The following is a 23,425-nucleotide window of genomic DNA, read 5'->3' as shown; positions in this document are numbered from 1 at the left end:
ACCCCTCCAAAATTTGGATTTACACACACACACACATATTTTAAATATTTATTTTCATAACTGTAATTGAATTTTAAAAATACTAAAATTTTAACCATCTGAAATGTTCTTTATTATTATTTTTATTATTACCAACATATATATATGTATATATAATATTGTCATAACTCATTAATGAAATATAATTCATATCTATGATTTTTTTGGTTCTGTGTATTAATACTCTACAATTTATCATTTATATTAATATCCCTTTGATGCATGTCTCTTATTCCATATGTTTTGATCAATTCAACTCAATTTTATCCGTGGAATGATTATTTTACACCTTTTAATTTGGTAAATCACGTTTAATATAACAATAAATAGAGTAAAATGGATAAATTATGTTTTTGATATTAATGCATGCAGTAATATTATATATTGAGAATAAAATCTACCCCTACAATAATTATTGAATTTGGGAAACATCTTAATTAATTATTCAGAATTTAAGGACTTTTAGATAAATTGAAATATTCCGAGTACTAATTTAAAAAAAATAAAATAAATAAGAAAAAGTCTCTATTTATCTCCGCCATTGACGCGAAGTCATCGTCTTTGTCTCTTTACGCTTCACTCCTCCTTCTCTCCCCCTCCCCCACCCCCGCCCCCCCTCCTCCTCCTCCTCCTCTTCCCTAAACTCAATGGCGTCTCTCGCGAGCACCATGGCGTCCTCCTTCGCCGCCCAATCACGATCCTCGCCAGAGCCCCTGCTCCACTCCATCCGTTCCCGGTCCTCCCTCCTCCCCTCCCGATCCCTCTGGTGCACCGCGTCGATCGGAAAGAGAGCCGTCGCCTATGCCTGTTCCGGATCTCCTCGCCGCGACGTTTCCTGCAAAACCGTCTCGTCGAAGCCGCAGACGGAGATTGAAGGCCTCAACATAGCCGAAGATGTTACTCAGGTACCGAGAACCATACTTTCCTTGTAGATTCTGATGTGGGAAGGGTAAGTTGCAGTGGCTTGTGGTTGGAAATCGTTGGATGAAAAAGGAAAGATGAAATCTTTAGTTTGTAATTTATGTGTTTCTGTTTGTTAAAGCTCCGTCGACTGAACTTTGATTTTTTTTTTTGTGTTCTAAAAAGTAAATCTTGACTGACGAGAGAGTTGATGATAAAAAGTATTCCCTTAATTTCTTATACCTGACCGATTATTTGCATTCATGACTTCAATTGCATATTTTGATTATTTATGGAAGAAATTTATGGGTTTCTCTTTTAAACTAAGAAGCTTTCTTAGTAATATAAGAACGGTGAAAGAACTGTATTGTTTAATTTCGACAGGTGGATGGAAATATATAAGACAATTGAAGTAGAACCTTAAAACACATGTAAAACAAAAGCATTTTGAGTTTTGCTGGTTGATAGTTGAAAAGATTTTGGAGTTGCATTGAGGAGATCAATGCCTGGCATGGTTATGTCGAATAACTTATTCAACATGCATGATTCTGGATGCTATGGTGATCATAGAATTCAAATCAGCCAAAAAAAAAAGAGAAAGTACCATATAGGCATCGTTTTTAGAAATTACCTGTGTGATGCTTTGAATTAGGTATCTGTGTTTTGTGTTTATATTTCTTGACTAAAGCAATATATGAGGCTACCTAATAGTCTGTGCATCAGCTCTACTGGATTTTTAGATGCATTGGCACCTTTTCCATGCGGTGTTGATGAAGTAATTAAGTCAACAGTACCAGTCTTAGAAGCTTCACTGAAGCTTTTTATCTGAGTTCATGACTCCAGGTTGCTGGTGTAGTATATGGCAATTCTTTCTGACACCTTCCATGTTAAAGTGTGATTAGTCTTTATATGTCAGCAAACAAAGGAATTTGTTGCATAATTAATTTGTTAAAAAATAATTGCTATTTTGTCCAAAGTACTTGCAGTAGCCGAACTTGTCCACTAATTGGTTATACTTGTATGCTAGATAAATAACCGAGTCTAACAATTTACTTTTGTGAGGAATGTTATATAAAAGTGGTGCTCAATTTGCCGCTAACAAAAGCAAGATAGGGATTTTTTAGAAACTGATGCCTCAAGAAGCCAAAAAAAAAGGAAATTTCTAGTCCTAATCATGAACTCTTGGTCCTGACAAAAGGTAGCTCTTGAATGATAGTTTGTTGTTGACTAAATAAACCACATAATAGAGTTTTAAAATCCTAAAGTGTCTGTAATAGATGGTTCAAAATTACCAGAATTCATGGAAAAAGAGCTAGATCATACCTCATGATCTCTACCATGAATTAGAAGAAAACTCTGTAAAGCCAATTAAAGTATTGGTATCATGGGAGAGCTTGATATATTTGCGGACGAACATCTCATGCTGGTGAAATAGGCCAAAAAATGACTTTTCCATAAGGCAAAATAGTTGGCACCTACTTGTCATGGCATGTCACAAAATCCATTGTCCTATCTAAAAATTCAATCCTTTATTCAAAGTTTTGGGGACACATCTTAAAAAATGGAGATATTAATATAACAAGTTGATTGAAAAAGAGACATTATATGAAGACATACTCTGAAATAATGAAGAAGGAATCTTTTATTATATGCTAGTGAACAACCCAAGAAGTAACATAAATTAGATATTGAAGTAAGAAGACACCATCAACTGAAGAAAATGTGACCCCACAAGAAATGGAGTAATATCCATGATCTTGAAGTGATGCTTATTATGCTTTTCATTGCCATATTTCTCAGTGTATGTTATTATGATTTAATACTCCACTAGACATTGACTATTGCTAAATTGTGTTTTTGGCTGCTTTCTCACAGTTGATAGGGAAGACACCGATGGTTTATCTGAATAATATTGTAAAGGGATGTGTTGCAAACATTGCCGCCAAACTTGAGATTATGGAGCCTTGCTGCAGTGTTAAAGATAGGTATGCTCTTTATTTATTTAGAATTTTCTAAAAAGACACTGACTAGATACTTTTGATGTTATCTGTTCAAACTCATCTTCAGGATAGGGTACAGTATGATAGCTGATGCCGAACAAAAGGGTGTTATAACTCCTGGAAAGGTAAGTGGATGACTGTTTTTTGCCCTTTGCTTGCTTATAGGTTTCTATTGCCACCTTGAGTTAATACTGATTATGGGAGTCAAATAAGAGTCAGAGCCCGCACTTTACCATGAAAATGAGGAGGTTCAGATTACCAGAATGCTCTTAGGGATTGTTATAGGCATATAAGGTTATATGTAAGAATAAGTAGAGAAGGCCTCATGACACCTTTGGTAGCCCATTGTAAGATTTGAAGATGAATAAGGATTTGTAAAGTCATTTCATTAAAGGTTGGACAAGTCTGGATGGTTGTTCTTTTGTAAGTTGTAAAGCATATTTCTATATTAGATAGAACAATATAATAAATTACTTTAGTCAATTTGTTATGGAATTTTCTTAACAAGCTAAATATTATATATCAAGGAAATAAATATAGAATTTCATTGCTGAAAATTGGATATTATTCTGATATCATGAAAAATTCATGCTAGAGTTAATTATAGTTGCTGTAAATTTAAATGAATCTTTCAAATGCGTTAATTATCTCAGCTCTCTATGTATTTTAAAATGTTAATTTTCCTTTTTTTTTTCCCTTAGTGGAACTTTTAGTGTAGGATCTATTGCAATATGTAAATCGATATTTCTATTGTCATGCTCATTGTACTTTATTTTTATTAATTTTTATCCTGCTTTCTGCATTTAAAGAGTATTCTGGTGGAACCAACAAGTGGGAACACAGGGATTGGTCTGGCGTTTATTGCTGCTGCAAAAGGATACAAGCTGATTTTGACCATGCCTGCATCTATGAGCATCGAGAGGCGAGTTCTGCTAAAAGCTTTTGGAGCAGAACTTGTCCTTACAGACTCTGCCAAGGGCATGAAGGGAGCAGTTCAAAAGGCGGAAGAGATCTTAAAGAAGACGCCTAATGCTTACATGCTTCAACAATTTGACAATCCTGCAAATCCAAAGGTGACATTTTACCATGAATATATTTGGCTAGTCTTCCTGTCATTCTTTAAATACTATTCTATATTTGTTTTTGTATATTCTTGGTGTAGATACACTATGAGACTACTGGTCCAGAAATCTGGGAAGATACTAGCGGCAAAGTGGATATTTTTGTTGCTGGAATTGGGACCGGCGGAACCATATCTGGTGTAGGCCACTTTTTGAAAGAAAAAAATCCTAACATTAAGGTGTTTTTCCTTTTCTGTTTTATCCTTTCATTGCTAATCTTTCTCTTTTTTAACCTTTCTAAATCCTAATTCATGGTCTTGCTTTTCTTTCCACAACTCCTTAAGGTCATTGGCATTGAGCCTAGTGAAAGCAACATTCTTTCAGGAGGAAAGCCTGGTATAACTAAGATTCAGCAATATTTATGTGTTTTGCTTCAACCTTATGTTTTACCCATTTAACATGAAGCCTTATCATATAGGTCCACACAAAATCCAAGGCATTGGTGCAGGTTTTGTACCAAGGAATTTGGACCTTGAAGTAGTTGATGAAATTCTAGAGGTACAAGCTTGTTGAATAATTTGCACTAGAAGGTTTAACTATATTACTGAGCAGTGTTTTTATTGGTCTCTTAATATTCTTTGCATATCTTTCCTTAATATTTGAGAACTTCAGCTAGATGCTTTAATATTTTTTTATTATAAGAAACCTCGGTGAGCCAGCTGGATCATCTATAATTTTTTCATCTAATCCAGCCTTTGTAGTGTCTATACCTATTTCCATATTACTCCTTTCATTTCCTTTTTTTTAATAGTGTCGCACAGATACTTCTTAAGGCCTCACCTAACTTCGTCATCTCCATGAGTGTAGTGCTATTCAAGGATTGCTCCTATTTCCAATTTCATATTATTACCTTCCAATCCCTTCATTGATAAGTGACAACTATGACAACAAGCGTGATTCCATTTGTTGATGCATTAGAAACCAGTTACATGTTATTTTTGTAGTTATAGTGATTATACTAATTATCTTATAGTCTGTAATTTGAGCTAAATCTGGCACTAATATTGCCAATTTGAGTTATCTGCTGATGCTCAACTGTGTTATCTGGATTTTCTATCAATGGGAACTTCCGAAGATACTAAGAGGTCTACTTGTCCAAATCCTTTGGAATCTTGACAAATAGATGGATGATTGTTGTCTGAAGTTGATGGGCTTAGTTTTAGGCAGCTAGTCAAAGTCAGTTGCCATGTTATTTCATGGCTTGTTATAACTAGACCTAACCATGGGAAATGGTGTGCACTCAAACTTGATTTCAGACAAAATTGAAATCAAAATCACTTCTGAGATCCAGGGGATCGCAATTGAGATAAAGTGGGTAAATCAGCGGTCTGGGATTGGCCAAAAAGTAATCTTAACTTTAAAATAAAAGAGCCATAAGAAATTTAAAACGTTTAGTTTCTTTATAATGATTTAGCATAACCAATGGAAGTTTTAGATGCGAGAACTGGAGGGTCCAATCAGAATTTTAATGGGAGAAAATGGTGACGACCTATTCAAGTTGTATGTTTATTTAAATAATCCAATTTCCATGTCTCAACTGACAACTATTTTGAGCCTCTTGCCAATGGACAGTGAGATGTGGAAATTAGACTTATTCCATTTAAAATTACTATTGGACTGAGCCCTCTTTATGACTTGATATGTTTACCTGTATCAACAGAAGCTTTGATGGTTGATAGTATTCTTTTTGTTTGCTGTGCTTGTTTTACCACAGATATCAAGTGATGAAGCAGTTGAAATTGCAAAACAGTTGGCTCTCCAAGAAGGATTGCTGGTATGTATACTTTCTTGATAAGGTTTGATTCCAGGCTTTTGATCCACTACATTGTTTAGCATACATTCATATTCATGTTAATAAACATTTTCCTTTATCAAAGCATGCATGCAGTAGTTATTAGAAAGCTTCATAATCTTATGATCAACTTAACTGATGCTTCTCCTATAATCTTACTAGAACAGATCTTGGAATTTGCAAATTCACTTAAATTACTTTTAAAATTGAAAAATAAAATGCTTGATTACTATCTGCCATGATCCTGATCAATCATTAAGGTTTGAACATCACTGAATTTGATTTTTGGAGCGAAAGCTCCATCGCGGAGCTAAACCTTTCAACATCACTGTACTATAACAATTCAATTGGGCCTTGATGGATTATCTATATTCATGCATACCAATGTTAATGAAGAGGTGTCTATTTTGTTATATAGACAAGATGACCATGATGCATTAATCATTGTATTTATTTTACAAATTTACATCATTTTATGAATTTGCATTCTTGCTAATTCTCATGACAGACCCCTAGCTTCTTAGGTGTAGGACATGAAATGAGGTAGACTTTTAAAGAGAATTTAGACAGAAAAGATAATTTGACTTCTTACAATTTCAAATTCATCAAAGAGCTTTGCTCAAATTTCACGGCTGATGAAACAAAGAAGGGTTTATGCATCAATATCTCATCTAACTTCTTGTGAGACAGAATGCTGATGCTCCCATATATTTAAGACTATGAAATCTGATTAAAAAACGTGTAGAAATTTTAATATCTGGTGAAGAATTGATAAAGAAAGCATCAAATTCATGAGAAGATGAAAATTCACAAAAAAATTAGAATAACAACCACAAATAAAGAAACACACTTACCATGGTTAGTGTTACGGTTCACTTCTGTAGCTAGTTCTGACTAGCTTACACTAACCATGCCTCGCATGTTGATGATGATGAAACACACCTTCTGAAAAATAAAGAAACACATAGCTTCTTGACTTAAATGCTCAGTATGATCATCTTCAATAAGCTTAGCCTTGACATAGGCTTGCAAGTCTTATACAGAAGAAGGGTGGTCTAGTGAACAAGGCTCTTGCCAGTACAAGCACTGGTAGGGTCAGTGTTTACAGTTTTATTTCTATAATTCATAATTGGAACTCTGGTCACCTTGATTACAAAAAAACAGCCCTAATATGACACTAGGTCCACTATTTAAAAATATTTTTGGCTCTGTAATGATAGGAATTTCAAATGTTAGAAATAGCACACTCGTGACTTCCTAAATAAAAAGAAATAAAAAGATCTAGAAAGATACTTTCAGATCTTTCAAAATATAATTATTTGTGGCTATAAAGTCTTCCAAGATAATATATACGTGAAGTAATACTAGAAAACAAGAATACAACCAAAAGTAGGAGTTTAATATAAGGAAAAATAATTCAAAAATATAAAAAATATAAAGAAAAACACAGCTTCTCTAACTATATTCATTTGACACCTTGAATTTTTGATGGCATCTGTACCCGCATCATGTTGTCCTTTTAATGTTGAAAGGTATGTCCATCGATTGTTATAACGGAGTGCATTGTTACATGAGTGTATGAGAGGAAAATTAAAGAAGAGGCTGTCCTTTGTTAATTTGTTAAAGTGCCCAATGTATGTTACTTATGTGCTGCTAGACTATTAGATCTAGCTCTCTTTCCCATTTGAGATGCTTTCTCTGACACCAAGTTTCTCTAAGAACCCACAAAACCATGTTTTCATATTAGGTGTGGTTCTCTAGACACTAGTCATTAAGTCACTGAAGGTGTCTGTGTCTGATCTATTTGAGTAATGCTTGCTAGTAATTGATGTTCTTGTTCAGGTTGGTATTTCTTCTGGAGCAGCAGCAGCTGCTGCCATGAAGGTTGCAAGGAGACCAGAAAATGCTGGGAAACTTATAGCGGTATGTCAATATTCCCCCCTGTATTTATGACGAAACATACATAACTTCATGACTCTAAAGAGAATGACAACATACATAAAATCCTTAAATGAAAGGAAAAATTCCTAGTCTAAGAGAAAGTACCAGTCATGCTTGTTCCAACATCGTTTTCAAGTGTTGCTTGACCAAAACTTAAGTATATGATTAATGCACTATAATGAGAACAGACACAAAGCTACAATGTAATTGTAGTAATGTGGTGATATTATCCACTACCTTATTTTAATTTAATGCTACATATGCTTTTCTGCAATGTGATTTGATTTGTTGTGGATTTGATGCACAGTTCTGTATTTTTCCAGTATTTGTTATAACCTGATTTTTGTTCGTGAATAAATGACTGAGCCTCTGTCCTAAATTCTTAGGCATGCCTGCACTATGACTTGTTATTTCATTGAGACAATTCTTCTCTTTTGTACCTGCCATCATTACTTTGAAGTGTTTTTATGCACAATCAAGCTAAATCAACTCTTCATTATTTGACATGTAAATATTACTATTCCCATATACTTCTTGTTGAAGCACTCTAAATCGACTTGGTATGACATTAAATGTGTACTATTCCCATTTGCTTTTTTCACATTTCTTTTCACATCATAATTCTATGACTACCTTTTCTGCTGGTTCAGGTTGTTTTCCCAAGCTTTGGTGAGAGGTACCTCTCTTCTGTCCTCTTCCAGTCAATACGGGATGAGTGCGAGAAGATGCAACCCGAGCCTTGACATTAACTTCAACAATTCTTGTCTGGGGTATTTTGCGGATTTTATTCAAATTTTGAGATGGGTGCATTACACATTGTGCTCTGTTAAAAAATTTGCGACAAAAATAAAAAGAACTAGTCGAGAAGGTTTGGCTTACATTTTATCAATCATATGAAAGAGGTTTCATGAATTCTTTTCCTTTCAGTCTTGTAATAATATCTTGATATTCAGGTTTACAAACTGAGCAAATTTATGTTTAAGCTTGAGATGATGTCAACCTGACTTTCCCTTATCTTGCATTGCATTGCTTAGAGAAGATTTAAGTGTGTTGCTTTCTCCTTGCATGGCATGGCTAAATTACAGTTGGCTTTTAGCAAGAACACTTTGTTTTGATTTTTGTTTGTGTGTTTATATAGTTTCTGCTACATGTGTGATCTCTTAGGTTGGGAAACAGTGTCATGTTTATGGAATATAGAATGTTCTTGCAAGCAGTTGATCTGTTTCCGGCACATGCTTTTTGGTAGACTTTGATGTGGGAAACTCTTGAAGCATGAAATGGTTGGTAGGCACTTCGATACGAGTTATTGAATGAATTATGAGAAAAAGTTCAACTTAATGAGATTGAGACTGATGAAATTAATACTTTCTACTGAGATGAAGATTGATGAAAAAATAAAAAACATTTTATATAGAAAAAACTCGAAGCTCGCTTTGAACTGTTCTGGCTTGAATTTTAATGCTTTGCTGTTTTCTTGGGCTCCTTAGCAATTATGTTTATAGATATAAATCAACAAAATATATTAATTTAATCTAAAAAATAGAATAAATTTGTTAATGAAAGTTTTGACATTTCTATATGGCGGACAAACATCTTAAACTAAACATAATATAATACAAATTTTTAGGTAAACTGAATAATATAATAGTTTGATTTTGAGATTTGATCTTACATATCAACTTCATTATACACCTTCAAAATTGGGTAAAATGTAATACCAATCCAACATATCAACTTAAAAGTCTTAATCTCACATCCAATGTGAGTGTTGGAAGACTTTTAAGCAACTCCATTGCTTAAGCTTGAAGATACTCCATAAGAAAGGAGCAGTAAGATTAAAGCAACCTGCAGCGCTTAATATGGACAATACTCTACAAGAAAGGAGCTGCAATAATCATAATCTGAAAACAACCTAATATTTACACAAAATACAATGTCAAGGCAGGCTTCTGACAGCAAGATAAATAATTTAATTTCAGGAATTCTTTGGGAAACCAACAAAGGTATTAAAATGTTTGCAATGCAGGATCACCTGCAATTAGTTTCTGAATGAAGGGTGACTGATAAGATACAGTTTATGGTTAAAAAGATAATACATAAAACAATTGCATGAAATGCTGCTTGACTCAATAAAATGGAATAACCACGAGTCATCATTTTTTTGCCTGCCTCCTGCACATGTTTTCTAAAAATTTATCAACAGGAGTCCATAAAATTCTGATCTTGTCGTGAGTTAAATTGCTTGAAATCCTGAAGCCAATTAGAAGACTCAGTTGATGGAGAGAGAAGCCTTGACGTGATCAACAACATGTGGGAGGGCGCCTAGGCTGTCATCAATAGCCTTGTTTACGCAGGACTCTAGGTCAGTCATGGCATCTGTTTTGATTTTCTGGAGTTTTGCTGCCTCAAACTTGTCTTGGCACACCATTAAAGACCGATTCAGTCGTTCCTGAAAGGTGAAAAGTAATTGAGTTTTATAGGAAAAATAATGTTTTCAAACAGGGCAACTCAGTCGTGTTACAATATAGCCATCAAGTTTAGACAGTCATAAAACACAGCAAATGCAGCTGGAATAAGTAAGAGAAAGTTATGTTACAAAGGAAACATCCTTGGTCTTAAAAAGGCCAGTCAGATGGCTTACAATGTATTTAGGTGGAAAACAAACAAAAGGCGTAAAAGAAGATAGAATTCTGTTTTGCGATCACAGCATGTGGATGGTAAGCTCAGTTACAAAGGTCGAAGATAAACTACTATCAAGACTATTTGATTAAGAAACTCAAAGTTTAATTTAGTTCTGAATTCCTATATGATTATGACATATTTGAAATATACCATGCAAACTGTTGAGATGTTCCTCTTTTGTAATACAATCCAAGGAAAATACTGTTCCAGTGTGGCACTTTGGGCAGTAGATCCTGGTCCAAACAAGGTCTGTCTTGTGGTTCACCAAGTATCAGACAATATGGATCAGGACATTCAAAAGCCTTAGAAATCGGTCAAAAATCAGTAAGATTGATTAGAAGAGGCCATGTTTGATAGGATTTAGGATGTGGGCCAGTCAAAATGTGGTACAAGTTTGCAACATATGGCTCCATACATGCCTTCCTGGCATGACTTCTATAAAGTTTCTCCCTTTGAAACTCTAAAGGGCAAGGAGATGGAGTAAAAGAAAAAGAAAAAGTCAAGCAAGAAGGTAAATCGGTCACCCCTACCCCTTCTTTCTTTTTCCTCCTTCCATTTCTATTTGCTTTTCTCTTTTTTTTCGCAATCATGCCTGTGCCTAACTGGTCCAAGAGGGGAACAATACGGGTCTGGTGACTGAAATCATGTTCTTCAACACAACCTAAAGATGTTCAAATTTATGCCTCCATAAGCAATACATCATCTAAATTAATTAAGTTAATGCAACAACACAACAATAGAAATTATAAAACTAAGAATCATCAAATTAGAATTGATTCAGCATCAATACGTCTTTACATATATTTTGACAAAAAACACAATAAGGTATACCTGGACACTACAAAAATCAATTATCGTTCATTACTTCAAAATCTTCCACTACAGTAGGAAGATTCCTTTTCTTCCTACCTTACAAAGGATAAGAAAGTGATTATGTTATCCTAACACTAATAATCTTGCCCAAACTTGCTAAAAATCCTAATTACAATGTTTTATTGTGTAATATAATTTTAGTCTTTCAGCTTCTAACCAGGTTACAAAGAACCAAATGCAAAAGAAAAGAAAGTCCACTAAATTTAGCATGCATGATACTAGAAGGTAACTATCATACCGGAATTTGCAAATACCACTATATATATATATATATATATATATATTGAAGGTCATTGAACTTATGACTTTCTCATCAATAGCCTCTATGTCACTGAAACTTCAACTTGTGGCATCCAGCTAGCAATTTGTTCAAGTTTCACCAGCAGTTCAACATCTTTTTAACTTAACACTAGGCTGAAAATTGATTTTTTGAAATATTAAATTTTGTACATAGTTTTGGAAATTTATAGAATCCGGATACCACAGGATGAAAATCAGCAACATACAATGTAGTAAATTCTTATGTATACCCTACATATGACATTGTAATAAACTCTGAGATTACACTGTAATAAACTTCGGATACCACAGGATGCATATTAGCAACATACATTAGAACTCTTAACAAACTTGCATTTGCATAAATTCTTATGTATATCTACGTATGGCATTGTAATAAACTCTGAGATATCTCTTGCCAATTATCTCTAATTACCCAACAACAAGGTTCTCGTTTTCCCAGCTTAATTTAATGGGAGATATCTTCTCCTACTAATCCAAACGATCAAGATCACGAACAAAATTAATATCTTGGAGAACGGAAAACGAGAATGTGAAAACAGGAAAACCTGAAATTTCGCCATTTCAGTCTCAACCATATTGTTGGCATTAAGAACCGGGACGCTGCAATGCTCCACGCAGTTGCTTATCTCCTCCTGCTTCCGCCGCCTGTCGAAGCACTCATAAGCGCACTTGAAGTACGCTTGCTGCAATGCCACATACATCATGCTCGCAATAAATCATCTACCAAAAGACCTACGACCTCAACACGGGGGAGAGCTGCTTCTGCGAAGGACCGATCCAAAGAAAGATGAGTAAAGAAGGGGAGGGAAGCTTACTTGGAGGGTGAAATTGACGTGATCTTGGATGGGGGAGAGCTGCTTCTGCGCGGCGGCGTTCACATCCTCGAGCTTTCTTCTCAATCTATCGGATACTAAGCGCTCTTCCATCGCTGCCAAGTGATCCATCTCCCTCTCTCTGTGTCTATGGATAAAGGAGAAACGAGGAGGAGAAGCCGCTCCGCTTCAATCTCAATAGCCGCCTTGCGATTGAAAGGAGAGAGGGGTTTAGGGGTTATAGGTTTGTTTCTTGGGGAAGAGGATTCCAGTTAACGTGTTCTTCCGGAACACTTTAAGTTGCACTGGATAACTCATCTTATTTATGTTCCCAAAAATATCACTTAAACTAATTATATTTTAATTCATAACATTTTATTTTTATTTATTTATTTATTAATTTAATATATTCTAACTTAATTCGAAATGATAGTATTGCCATCCTTAGTATGTTTTGACTCTATAAATATTAAAAAATAATTATATCAATTAATTAATTATATAAGTGATTTAAGTTATTTCTAGTGTGAACATTAGGATTAATTATATATTATTCTTATAATTAGATACCTTTAATATTCAAATCCTTACACTTTCAAAAGTAATACGAAAATAAAATAGTAAGATTTTTATACAGAGTTAAAAAAATAATTTTATATTATTAAAAAATCAAGAAAAAGGTTTTTTCAGAATAACATATTTAAATATTCTACTTTGATAAATATAGAGATCTCAATATAATTCTGGATCAAGATATTAAATATAGTTAATTACAAATATAATCTATAATTAGTCTCGAACGTTATATTTATTATTTACTATTTTTAATAAAAACATAGTGCTCTCATCAATTCAGAAAGACATTCACCAGCCATAACATGATGATCTGATGAACAAACGAAGGATCCATGTTCTTGAACATGCTTGTACAGATTCATTTAATGGCAGAAAACAAGAACAAAAAGAAGATTGAGAATTAATCTTCTCCAGCCATCACCATCCTCCTGAGAGGACTCGGCCCGATCTTCTTCCTCCTCCTCATGGCATTCCTCTTCCTCACAAACTCCATCTGATTCCTCCTCCTCAGCTGCATCATGGCTTCCTCCTCCGCCACAAACCTCCTCATCATGATGTCATCTGTCAGTGACTTCCCCCTGAACACTCTCCTCCCTTCCACAAAACTCCTCGTGCTCATCATCTGCCGAGCCGGTGCCGTTGCAAAAGATTTCGACGTCGGGCAGCTGTAGCTTCTTCGCGGCGGGACGTCGGCCCGAAACACCTCATTGTAGGAAGAGATTGGAGCACAGAGACAGACTCGAGTGAAGGAAGATGCTGCCTTCAAGGAGGTGCATTTCCTTAGCTTTGGCTTGGTGGAGTTCGGTGAGACTCCATCGTTTGATTCCACCGCCGGAGCTTTTGCTATGGCCTTCCACAGAATAATGACCTCCATCACTCTTCGGTACCACGGCTTTCTGCGACATGAACATCTCATATATCATCGGTATCATGCAAAACAAGAACATGCAGTGCAAAGGGAAGCACGGTGAGGAATTCTCTTGCCTGAGCCGTGGACTCTTCGTCTCCTGCATTAGGAGGGAAGTGAGGAACGGTGGAGAGATGGACGACGAGGGCGGTGGAGCTCATTTGTGGGTTGGAGTTGCAAGAAGTGACTCGGTGTGGTCCTTTTTCTCTTTTCTAGGGTGATGGACACTTTTGCTTTGGCATGATTCCATGGATTACAACTGAGAATATGAAATCAAGGGAAAGAGTTGCAGTCCACCATGTTCTTCCGCCAGAAACCAAGAGGACCACCCTCCTCCAGCAAAAGAACCGATGAAAACCTCATAGTGGTGCATATCAAATCTGATGTGGGTCTCATTCTCAGGCCCCAAAGGTAGGTACTGTTAGTGCAACCACAAACACGAAAGATAAACTAACAGCAATGCTTCTTTCTGTTTAGTGATGGATCTGAATTCACCAATGCGAGTCCAACAAGCTAATCTACTTCCCTATTAGCAGAATCTATTAGCTTGGAACTTTACATCATGATTTGTAAGTTGACCTGTCTTGAGGTGCAGAAACAAAAGCAGACATTCCTCGAAAGGACTACAATACACTATTCATGCGTAAAGGAGAAAGGCAGAAAAGAAGAAAGAGCAGCAATGTTTAGTATGCTGCTTTGCTTAGTTTTCTTCTCTTGTTTGATGAAGAACATGTTCACTTTCAGGAAGAAGCATGCAGGAGTGGAGCATCGATGCATGCTTGGCGATGGATGGCATCATGCTTCATGTTTCTGGTGAAGACCAAAGGCTAGAAAAGTGAAGCAAGAGGGAAAAGGGTGATGATTATGAAGGACTTGGTTTCTTCATGACAATGATGCATGTAATATTCAAAGCAACATGTCAAGGCAAGAATCATATTGGCACATCTGAGATGGCAAAAATAAATAATTAAGTCATGCCTTAATTGCAATTATTAGACTTAATCAGTCTATTTTTTGAGTTTCAAATATTAGAATTATTGTTTTCTTATTGTTTCATAAAAATATTTGGTACTCATTAATAAAATAAAATTATTCAAAATTTTATTTTTGAAAACTAAAAGTAAAATTATGATATTAGTAAAAACTGATGGCTATTGGGTTGGGTTGGCTCCGCTTGGACCGAACCCAATGCCGGTTGGACCCGACGTGGGCTCGGGCCGGGAGTTGGGCGGGTTCAACTTGGATCAACTCGTTTCAAGTTGGTTCGATTGGATTTCGGTCCGGTTCAGATTGAATCCAGATCGGTTCAACTTCGATCAAACTGGTTTAGGAAAGGTGGAGTGCGCTTGATCTCCCTCCCTTCGTCGGTCCAATGAATTTAAGGGGTAAATTATAAGTTTTGACCATAGTTTTATACATTAAGCAAAATTTGAGTTTGATCGGTAATCGAGATCGAATTTATGGGAAGTGTTCCAAATTAAGTGGAAGAAACAATAGGGCTATTAGAATTATTATCATGAAATGATTTATAAGTTCTTATCAGATAAAAAGAACTAATTATTATGCCAATTTCTGAGCATTCATCGCATGGACTCTTTTCAGGAAGAGCAGTCGATAAAGATGGATGATGGAATACATGCATCAGATGGCCGGAGGCACAGCACCACCAACCCCGGTGGAAACGGTGCAGTCACCCAACCCCGATTCAGACGCCGCAGTTGTATGGAAAACGTCGACCAGTATTTCCAGCCCTTTTGACCGCAATTTTCCTGCACTCTTCGCTCCACGAAACTCCTCTCTCTCTCTCTCTCCCCGAAGAATAAGGTCAACTGATATGACCCGAAAGTCAAAAGGACCCAACTTCTACGACCGAGCTATTAAAGATTGCACTTGCCGTCATCAAGACAAACTTTCAAGCATCTACTTTTCTTGAAGGAAAAGCTATAAGTATGCACTTATTCTTGGATCTTTGCTGCTCTCGAACGAAGCAAAATATGGTAAAGGAGAAGGATTTGCGTATGCAAGCCGAAAGAATAGAAGTCTCCTTTTGCTTTCTTTCTTTCTTTGTTCGTGCGTCAAAATTCACACGTTGCAACGGGGAAAGGAATCGTTGAAACACGATCGGACGCAACAAAAAGCAGCTGTTACACGAACTCCAATCTCCGTCGACTTGAATTCTTTTTCTTGGATTTGTTCCTTAGCTAAGAAGATTTGGTGCTGCTTTTGGTTCGGTACATTACCCCATTCCACAAGAAAGGGACGAGTGCTGCTCGGTATATGTACCTGCGCTGCCGTCTCCCACGAGGGAAGACTGGTTCGAGGGGGGGCGTCTCCTACCATAGTCTCGGCTGAGAGGAAGGAAGCGACTTCCTTTTCTTGGGACTTCATTGTTTGAAGCTTCTGTGAGGAGAGTCTTGTGGCGTCCCATGGTGGCCTTCAAGGAAGACAGGAACAGATCATTCCATGGCTGAAGTTTGAGAGTGCCAGATATTGACAGTAGGTTAGATTTCTCTTCCTTTTTCCTGCATCATTTTTGCTTCTCGGGGAATTGGAGGGACCATGTTTGCTTAACTAGGAGCATCCAAAATCCAGACCATGTAATGCCTTTCGAACTTGGCTTTGGTGAAGCTCTGTGTTTTCTTGTTGAGATTTAGATTGAATTAGTCGTAATGCGGTATGATGCTGTTTGCTGTCTCTTCGTTCTTTGGTTCCTCCAAATTTTTCCTTGGAGATGGTTGCTGAGATAGGATTTGCAATGAACACAATGCTAACGAATGACCAACTTAGTTGAAATCTCCTTCCGAATGTCGAGATTTGTATGATTTATGGACGGCTTACTTCGATACATGAGGAGATACATCAAGAGATCTGTTTATGCTGGCTTGAATTGCATCTGAAGCATACCTCTGCAAATAAAATTTTAATGTCATCTCACTGATCTTAAATATGAAATGTCAGGAATCATATTGTGTTCATTTTCCTACCAACTTTCTTTACTGTTTATGCTGAATCCTATCCTCATAAAATAAGACACCAATTTCGTTGAGATCATTGCTGATTTGTTTGGATGATGAATGATATAATTTGTTTATGTATATAATTTTCAGAGGTTGCTGAGATGGGCTTGAGAATGTTTTACCACTCTGCAATCTGCCTATGTTCATTAGCTGCTGTCCTGGGCTGTTGCCTAGGAGAAGTCCCAGTTCAAATCACCATCGGGAAGGAGGATCTCACTAAAATTGGAACAGGTGAGGCAGAGAATTCTCAACTCAGACCTTCTCATAAATTATTGTGTTATAAGTTTTCATTTTGTAGATTAATGTAGACAGATTAACTCTGTATTAGGTTAAGTAGTGCAATCCAGGCGATAAGAACAGTCCATCAGCATGAATCACAATTACCTGTGCAGCAAATAATTTACTGAAGTAAATCTGAAGGATCATGGCCGGGATCAAATTGGACACTGCAAGTACTAATGGCTACCACATAATGATGTGGCACTTTCAGCATTATGGTTCACTGTTTCACCAACGCTATCTTCATTTTTTGAAATGGACTAAATCTAGACCAAATCAGCTAGAAACAGAGATTATGTTTTCTTCTTTGATTCATGCATAATTTAGCATGATCGAAATTGTGTCCTCCTTCACCATTTGGTCATGCTATTTGTTCTTATATCACCATGCCGACAGATGCTGGATTATGTTTTCTTCTTTGATTCATGCATAATTTAGCCTGATCGAAATTGTGTCCTCCTTCATCATTTGGTCATGCTATTTGTTCTTATATCACCATGCCGACAGATGCTGGATTATGTTTTCTTCTTTGATTCATGCATAATTTAGCCTGATCGAAATTGTGTCCTCCTTCACCATTTGGTCATGCTAGTTGTTCTTATATCACCGTGCCGACAGATGCTGGATTATGTTTTCTTCTTTGATTCATGCATAATTTGGCCTGATCGAAATTGTGTCCTCCTTCACCATTTGGTCATGCTAGTTGTTCTTATATCACCGTGCCGACTGATGCTGGACTAGAAACAGAGATTATGTTTTCTTCTTTGATTCATGCATAATTAGCCTGATCGATATTGTGTCCACCTTCACCATTTGGTCTTGCTACTTGTTCTTATATCACCATGCCAACAGATGCTGGACTTGATGTGTATGGATGTATCTGCAAAGGTTGCCGGTTCTCAACAGCTTGGCCTGTGCAGGTGGGGATGCACTAGTAGGGACCGCTATGATGCTTGATTTTAAAGAACTTCTAGGATGGAAGTTGAACTGTGCTTGTTCATGATAAGCTGAAATGTAGAGTCGAACACTTCTAAACTTGTAAAATTACTAACAAGCATGGACATATATCTCATCAATCAGATGGAATGTTATATGTCGGAAAAGTTTTTAGCATGATAAAAGAATGCTTGCATCTTTACATCTACTAATTTGCATTGAATTGCTCTTATTTCTTTTCCATCTGCCTCTTCTACTAGATGAAAGAATTTTGATTGGCGACGTGAACATCTCTGAACCTGTAAGCGCTTTGTCAGCAAGGACACAGAGAGTTGATCCTTTGAATAGCTTGAAGAAGTACAAAGGTGGCTACAACATCACAAACACACATTACTGGAGTGTAATCTCTCTCTGCCCCCTCCCACATATTCACAATACATAGATCCACAAAATCATCAATTCACATGAAAATACATGCACATCAAGTACTATGTAATCGATCATATATGGCCTATAACTTGGAACTACTCCTGATCACTACACAAGATTTCCAACTCCTAACTCTGGCCTATGATTCAGCAAAAAGGGATTTTTATCAACATCCAATTGCAATATTGATGCCAAATAAAAATAGAAAACCGATACATCATCCAAAAACATTATCATTTTTTAACTTTTTGAAAAATAGCTGATTTCAGCAATTTATTTAACATGCTTTTGTAGAAATCTACTGAAAAATCATTTTTTGACTTTTTCAACTGTAGCTGATTTCAGCATTTTATTTAACTTATATAGAAAAATTTTTTGATCTCGAAAGTTTTCCTAAACTTATGCATGCTCAGTTTACATCATTAAGCTGAAAATTGTCTTCTTTGAGCTGTCTCAACTGTGAAAGTTAATATCACATTAACACTCAATGAGAACAGATAGATGGGGTTTATGACCTTTGTGTATTTTCTTTCAGTCTACAATATATACAGGAAGATATGGATATATCATCGGTGCAATATGGATTATTGGCGGCCTTGTTTATGCCAGCATTCTTCTTATCACAAGGACTCGTTTTGTCAACAAGGAACCCAAACACAAGAAGCGATTCCCTTTTTCTGATAAATACTGTGTTTGGCCAATTTTAATTGGGATCATTTTAGCATTCCTAGCCATGTAAGCCTGATTTTTAACAGAAGGCTTCAGTTAGGTGTCTTCTGATGTTATTCTTATCTTGATCTGTGAAGTAATCATATTATTCTTAAGAAGGTTACTTGGAGTAATTGTTGCTAGAAATGTACATGCAGGGTACCATCTGGAATAGTGCTTGGTGGTAGTGCTAAATTCTGTTCAAGAGCCAAAGCAATCAAGAACATCATTATGGAAACATCAGAAGAGGCAGCCCAAACGATATACAATGTGACAGGAGCTGTGGAGGCCATGGGAAGGATCACAGAATTCTATGGTGGTTTTAAAGGGTCCAGCTATCTGAATTCCACATCACAAAAGCTTATCAAAAAAGCTTCTAACATACAGAGAAAGGCTGAGACAAGCATGCTCTCGCTCAACAAGGGTATCAAAATATTGTAAGTACCAATCATCAAAGGTTAAAGAGATCGACATAGTACAAGTAGCTTGGCAACCATCATTTCATAATTTCTCATGATGATACAATATTTTGCAGGGAAGCGGTGACCATTACCAGCGTCGTGCTAAATATTGTTGCTGTTCTTGCAGTTCTGGGTAAGCAAGCTAATCTGTACTCCTGTTGCAGTGAGAACCCTCCATTAATCAATTTGTGTTTCTTGAATTTAACTTTCAGTTTTTTCTTTTTTCGGTGTTGCAGCATTAAGGCATCCAAGGCTATACAAAATATTTTATCTGTAAGTCAGCTTGAAACTTGAAAAAGTTTTGTTATCTGGTATGCAAAAAAGATTCTGATCTCACTAGAAATTATGACAAAAAAAAAGAAGCAAAAGGCTCATATTTTACCAGATTCTCGATTCCATTTTAGTCGGTTAAATCATTATCATATGGATCGGTTTACTTGGCAACTTATTATGAACCAATTAAAAAAGAGCATACTTGTAGCAAGCAGTGTACTTGTTGATTTATGATTATGGATCTAATTTTTTTTTTTCCAGAAATCTAAGAAAAATTTGGCTAATGACAGGTTTATCATCCTTTGCTGGTTATTCACATTCCTTTTCTGGATATACTTTGGGCTATATTTCTTTCTTTATGAGTAAGCCATGTTCTTCCTCCATGATTAAATGTTTCCATTATTTCCATGCTATATCTTCAACTTAAGGGAGCAAAATTTCCAGGTTCTCTGGTGATTCCTGTGTGGCTCTTGCTGAATATACGCTAAATCCTCGAAACAGCAACTTAAGCTCAATCATGCCATGCAGTGAGCAATTTTCTGCCAATGCGATGCTACACGATATCCGAGCAGGAATCCATAATACAATTGACCAGGTACCAAAGTTTTAAGATCCTCGGCAGATCATAGGTTCTGATATCGTAAAGTCTAGGACATTGCATTTCATGGATTATTCACATAATTACATTTTGATAAACTGTAGCTTCTGTCACAGGTGTGCTTTATTACCTCAAAAATAGAAAAAGGAAATTATCATTAAACGAGTGAGTAAATTAATATCCATTTCATTGTTTGAATTAAGCTGCTGAAAGCACTAACCAAAGTTTCAGATGCATAATTCAGTTGCCATCCCTAATAATTTCGATTGCAAATCTTGGTATTTTCTTTGTTGTATAGCTATGGAAATTTTGATATACATAATTCTTTGTAATAATCCATGCAAGTTCTTCTTGGCACGCCCTTGGGACCACGCCAATCAGGTTCTCACCATCAAATTAGTGTACCCCAGTCCATAAGAAATTCAAGAAGCTCAACAAGGGTTTATGAGCAATCATAAAAAGGTTTATCTTAAACTTAAGAAGGATATTTAAGCTGCAATAGTTACATCGACCTTGATTCTTCCTCCTATATCATACCATGATGTGTTTCCTTGAAGGAAGCATCATCAATGGATCCACCTAATAAGTCCAAATTTTAAACTGGAAAATACCAAGATGTGGAACAAACCCTCATTATTTCCCAAGTATTTTTGCAAGCCTTTTTTAACATAACAAGAACAGGCTATTAAGTATGACACAGGTGTAGTATCTACATGACTACATTTTAAGACAAGCACTTACATTCACAGCATAGAGTAGTTAGCTGCTCTAATGTTGAGCTTCAAATAGTCCACTGATCCCGAGAAGAAGAAGAAGAAGAACCGCTGTTATTTCCCTGAGGAAAGAAAAATTAAGCAGAAGCCATCAAAGAAATATACTTCTGAAGAGAATAAATCGATCAAAAACAGTACATCGTTTGCAGAGTTACAAGTCTCAACACATGGAAGTTTGATATCCACCACACAAAATTTATAAAAATTTCATCTTCCTTTTCTTTATTTTTGTGGAACAATGTATTTGCTAAATCTGCAAGTGTCGTACCTGCACAATTGCAGGTGAACAAAAGAATATCGGCTGCAAAGTCACTGCCTCTTCCAGATCTGGAGTTTGTCTGCAATCCTTTTTCAGAATCACCTGACTACTCTTATGAGCCAAAAAATTGTTCTTCCAATACAATTAAAATCGGAGATATTCCTCAGGTAAAATTTTCTCCTTTTGCATCAAATAATACTAGTTCTCATACAGAGATCTAAAATTGAACTGTTCTCCACAATGTTAAGCACTGCCTACTGTGATCATTATTGTTACTCACCATGCTAACTTGTGTTCGACTGTTCCAAGATTTTGAAGAAATATACCTGCATGGCCAATGATCGCGGAGTTTGCAGAGGAGGAGAATTTATATCAGCCAGTGACTTCATGAAAGTGCAAGTTTACACAAGTTCCATGCAGAACATACTTGATGGCTATCCTGGTATAGAACGACTAGCGAATTGCCAATTGGTGAAAGATGCCTCTAAGATCCTCCTGAAAGAATGCAAGCAATTGAAGAATTACGCCTACTTGACGTGGGCAGGGTCGGTGGTTCTATCCATTTTCATGGTCTTTTTTGTTCCGATGTTGATTGTAGAAGCTCATCAACAACACAAGCGCCATACTTCTCACTGGTCTGTAGTAAAACCTCAACCAGGGTTGGAAGGCAGTCAAATGGACATGATGGAAATGGCTTCCATAGAAGTTTGATTGGAACCGCAGCAAGTCTCTGAAACTTATAGTACAGACAGAAAGAATTTAGGAGATAAAGGATGAGGGACCAACATGGTTCATAGCGATGAGAGCTTCTTACACTTTCAGAATAAAGAAGGATGGGGCTGAGACAGAGATCCAAAGGGGATTGTCCACCCAAAATAAAGTTTTCTTTTCTTTCCTGTTCTTTTAATGGTTCGGAAAATCCATCCCTGATACACTGTAAAATGTTCTCCTTCTTCTAGACATTTGTCCTCTCCATGAGAGCTTCTTTCACTTTCAGAATAAAGGAGGATGGGGCTGAGACAGAGACCCAAAGGGGATTGTCCACCCAAAATAAATTTTCTTTTCTTTCCTGTTCTTTTAATGGCTCGGAATGGCCATTTACATATAAAAGGAAGTGAAGAGATGACCTTTTTCCCCTCGATGTTCTGCGCGTTTGCGATCACTGACTGCAAAAGAGCCCATTGCTTATTTGCAGATATTCTTCTGTTCATTGCAGAACTCCTCCAACATGGAGACTCTGAAAGATTCAACACCAGTTTTTAGCTGGAAGAATCATTTGTACCGCTAATTTGCATCTCATGCGGACACATAACAAGTTTCCGACGTAGGATAAAGATGTACTGAAGAATTGCCAAGGAAAAATCGATCGATCGACGAAAGTGTTAGTTCAACCTCCTTCGTATATTTCTTTCTCGTCTAATAAAATTTAGGATTAATTATAGATTATTCAATATAATTAGTTATTTTTATATTTTTAAAAATTATATTAGAATCTCTATAGTTATGAAAGTAAAATATTAATTATTAGAACAATGAGATTAAATATTTTACTTTCGTAAACATAAGAATCTCGATATAACTTTTGAAATTATAGAGATGTAATCTATAATTAACGCTAAAATTTAGTTATTTTGTTTTGCTTTTTTATTTTTTTGGTTCATCATATTATTTTCATGCATGTCTCTCTTTTTTATTCTCCTCTGTATAGCTATTTAATGGGCTGTTCAATATTAAGGTTTAGCTGAC

At 36.2% G+C, this 23,425-nt stretch overlaps 4 protein-coding genes across 4 annotated transcripts; 2 read left to right on the top strand and 2 right to left on the bottom strand.

Moving 5' to 3' along the window:
- Window positions 1-630: 630 nt before the first annotated feature.
- Window positions 631-8,807, top strand: LOC135648817 (cysteine synthase-like). Its single transcript, XM_065166786.1, has 10 exons — window positions 631-944; window positions 2,815-2,924; window positions 3,007-3,064; window positions 3,749-4,012; window positions 4,102-4,239; window positions 4,345-4,396; window positions 4,479-4,558; window positions 5,775-5,834; window positions 7,695-7,775; window positions 8,444-8,807. Exons 1-10 carry the CDS (start codon window positions 687-689, stop codon window positions 8,534-8,536), a joined length of 1,194 nt encoding a protein of 397 aa, XP_065022858.1. The 5' UTR covers window positions 631-686; the 3' UTR covers window positions 8,537-8,807.
- A 990-nt stretch (window positions 8,808-9,797) lies between these two features.
- On the bottom strand, window positions 9,798-12,723 carry LOC135649476 (uncharacterized). Its single transcript, XM_065167862.1, has 3 exons — window positions 12,467-12,723; window positions 12,197-12,334; window positions 9,798-10,242 (listed from the first exon to the last, which is right to left on the bottom strand). Exons 1-3 carry the CDS (start codon window positions 12,593-12,595, stop codon window positions 10,063-10,065), a joined length of 447 nt encoding a protein of 148 aa, XP_065023934.1. The 5' UTR covers window positions 12,596-12,723; the 3' UTR covers window positions 9,798-10,062.
- A 569-nt stretch (window positions 12,724-13,292) lies between these two features.
- Window positions 13,293-14,245, bottom strand: LOC103996762 (uncharacterized). Its single transcript, XM_009417748.3, has 2 exons — window positions 14,024-14,245; window positions 13,293-13,935 (listed from the first exon to the last, which is right to left on the bottom strand). Exons 1-2 carry the CDS (start codon window positions 14,050-14,052, stop codon window positions 13,440-13,442), a joined length of 525 nt encoding a protein of 174 aa, XP_009416023.1. The 5' UTR covers window positions 14,053-14,245; the 3' UTR covers window positions 13,293-13,439.
- Window positions 14,246-16,306: 2,061 nt separating this feature from the next.
- On the top strand, window positions 16,307-22,669 carry LOC135648493 (uncharacterized). Its single transcript, XM_065166240.1, has 11 exons — window positions 16,307-16,446; window positions 17,054-17,194; window positions 18,439-18,578; window positions 19,143-19,342; window positions 19,474-19,752; window positions 19,851-19,909; window positions 20,013-20,049; window positions 20,340-20,411; window positions 20,494-20,644; window positions 21,703-21,846; window positions 21,989-22,669. Exons 2-11 carry the CDS (start codon window positions 17,065-17,067, stop codon window positions 22,388-22,390), a joined length of 1,614 nt encoding a protein of 537 aa, XP_065022312.1. The 5' UTR covers window positions 16,307-16,446; window positions 17,054-17,064; the 3' UTR covers window positions 22,391-22,669.
- Window positions 22,670-23,425: the final 756 nt, after the last annotated feature.

The sequence above is a fragment of the Musa acuminata genome, chromosome BXJ3-9 (assembly GCF_036884655.1).
Source record: "Musa acuminata AAA Group cultivar baxijiao chromosome BXJ3-9, Cavendish_Baxijiao_AAA, whole genome shotgun sequence".
NCBI classification, from domain to species: domain Eukaryota; kingdom Viridiplantae; phylum Streptophyta; class Magnoliopsida; order Zingiberales; family Musaceae; genus Musa; species Musa acuminata.
Note: the sequence above shows the minus strand (reverse complement) of the source record. Positions and strands in the feature narration are given on the sequence as shown.

Excerpts from the sequence above, each read along its gene's own strand:
- LOC135648817 (XM_065166786.1), top strand. The coding sequence starts at position 687 with ATGGCGTCTCTCGCGAGCACCATGGCGTCCTCCTTCGCCGCCCAATCA. Across the intron at positions 5,835-7,694 it reads CTCTCCAAGAAGGATTGCTG|GTTGGTATTTCTTCTGGAGC; the intron begins GTATGTATACTT and ends GTTCTTGTTCAG. Across the intron at positions 7,776-8,443 it reads ATGCTGGGAAACTTATAGCG|GTTGTTTTCCCAAGCTTTGG; the intron begins GTATGTCAATAT and ends CTGCTGGTTCAG.
- LOC135648493 (XM_065166240.1), top strand. The coding sequence starts at position 17,065 with ATGGGCTTGAGAATGTTTTACCACTCTGCAATCTGCCTATGTTCATTA. Across the intron at positions 17,195-18,438 it reads TCTCACTAAAATTGGAACAG|ATGAAAGAATTTTGATTGGC; the intron begins GTGAGGCAGAGA and ends CTCTTCTACTAG. Across the intron at positions 20,645-21,702 it reads TCCATAATACAATTGACCAG|GTGAACAAAAGAATATCGGC; the intron begins GTACCAAAGTTT and ends GCACAATTGCAG.
- LOC103996762 (XM_009417748.3), bottom strand. The coding sequence starts at position 14,052 with ATGCAGGAGACGAAGAGTCCACGGCTCAG. Across the intron at positions 13,936-14,023 it reads ACGAAGAGTCCACGGCTCAG|AAAGCCGTGGTACCGAAGAG; the intron begins GCAAGAGAATTC and ends TTCATGTCGCAG.
- LOC135649476 (XM_065167862.1), bottom strand. The coding sequence starts at position 12,595 with ATGGATCACTTGGCAGCGATGGAAGAGCGCTTAGTATCCGATAGATTG. Across the intron at positions 12,335-12,466 it reads ACGTCAATTTCACCCTCCAA|CAAGCGTACTTCAAGTGCGC; the intron begins GTAAGCTTCCCT and ends GTGGCATTGCAG. Across the intron at positions 10,243-12,196 it reads CTGAAATGGCGAAATTTCAG|GAACGACTGAATCGGTCTTT; the intron begins GTTTTCCTGTTT and ends TTCACCTTTCAG.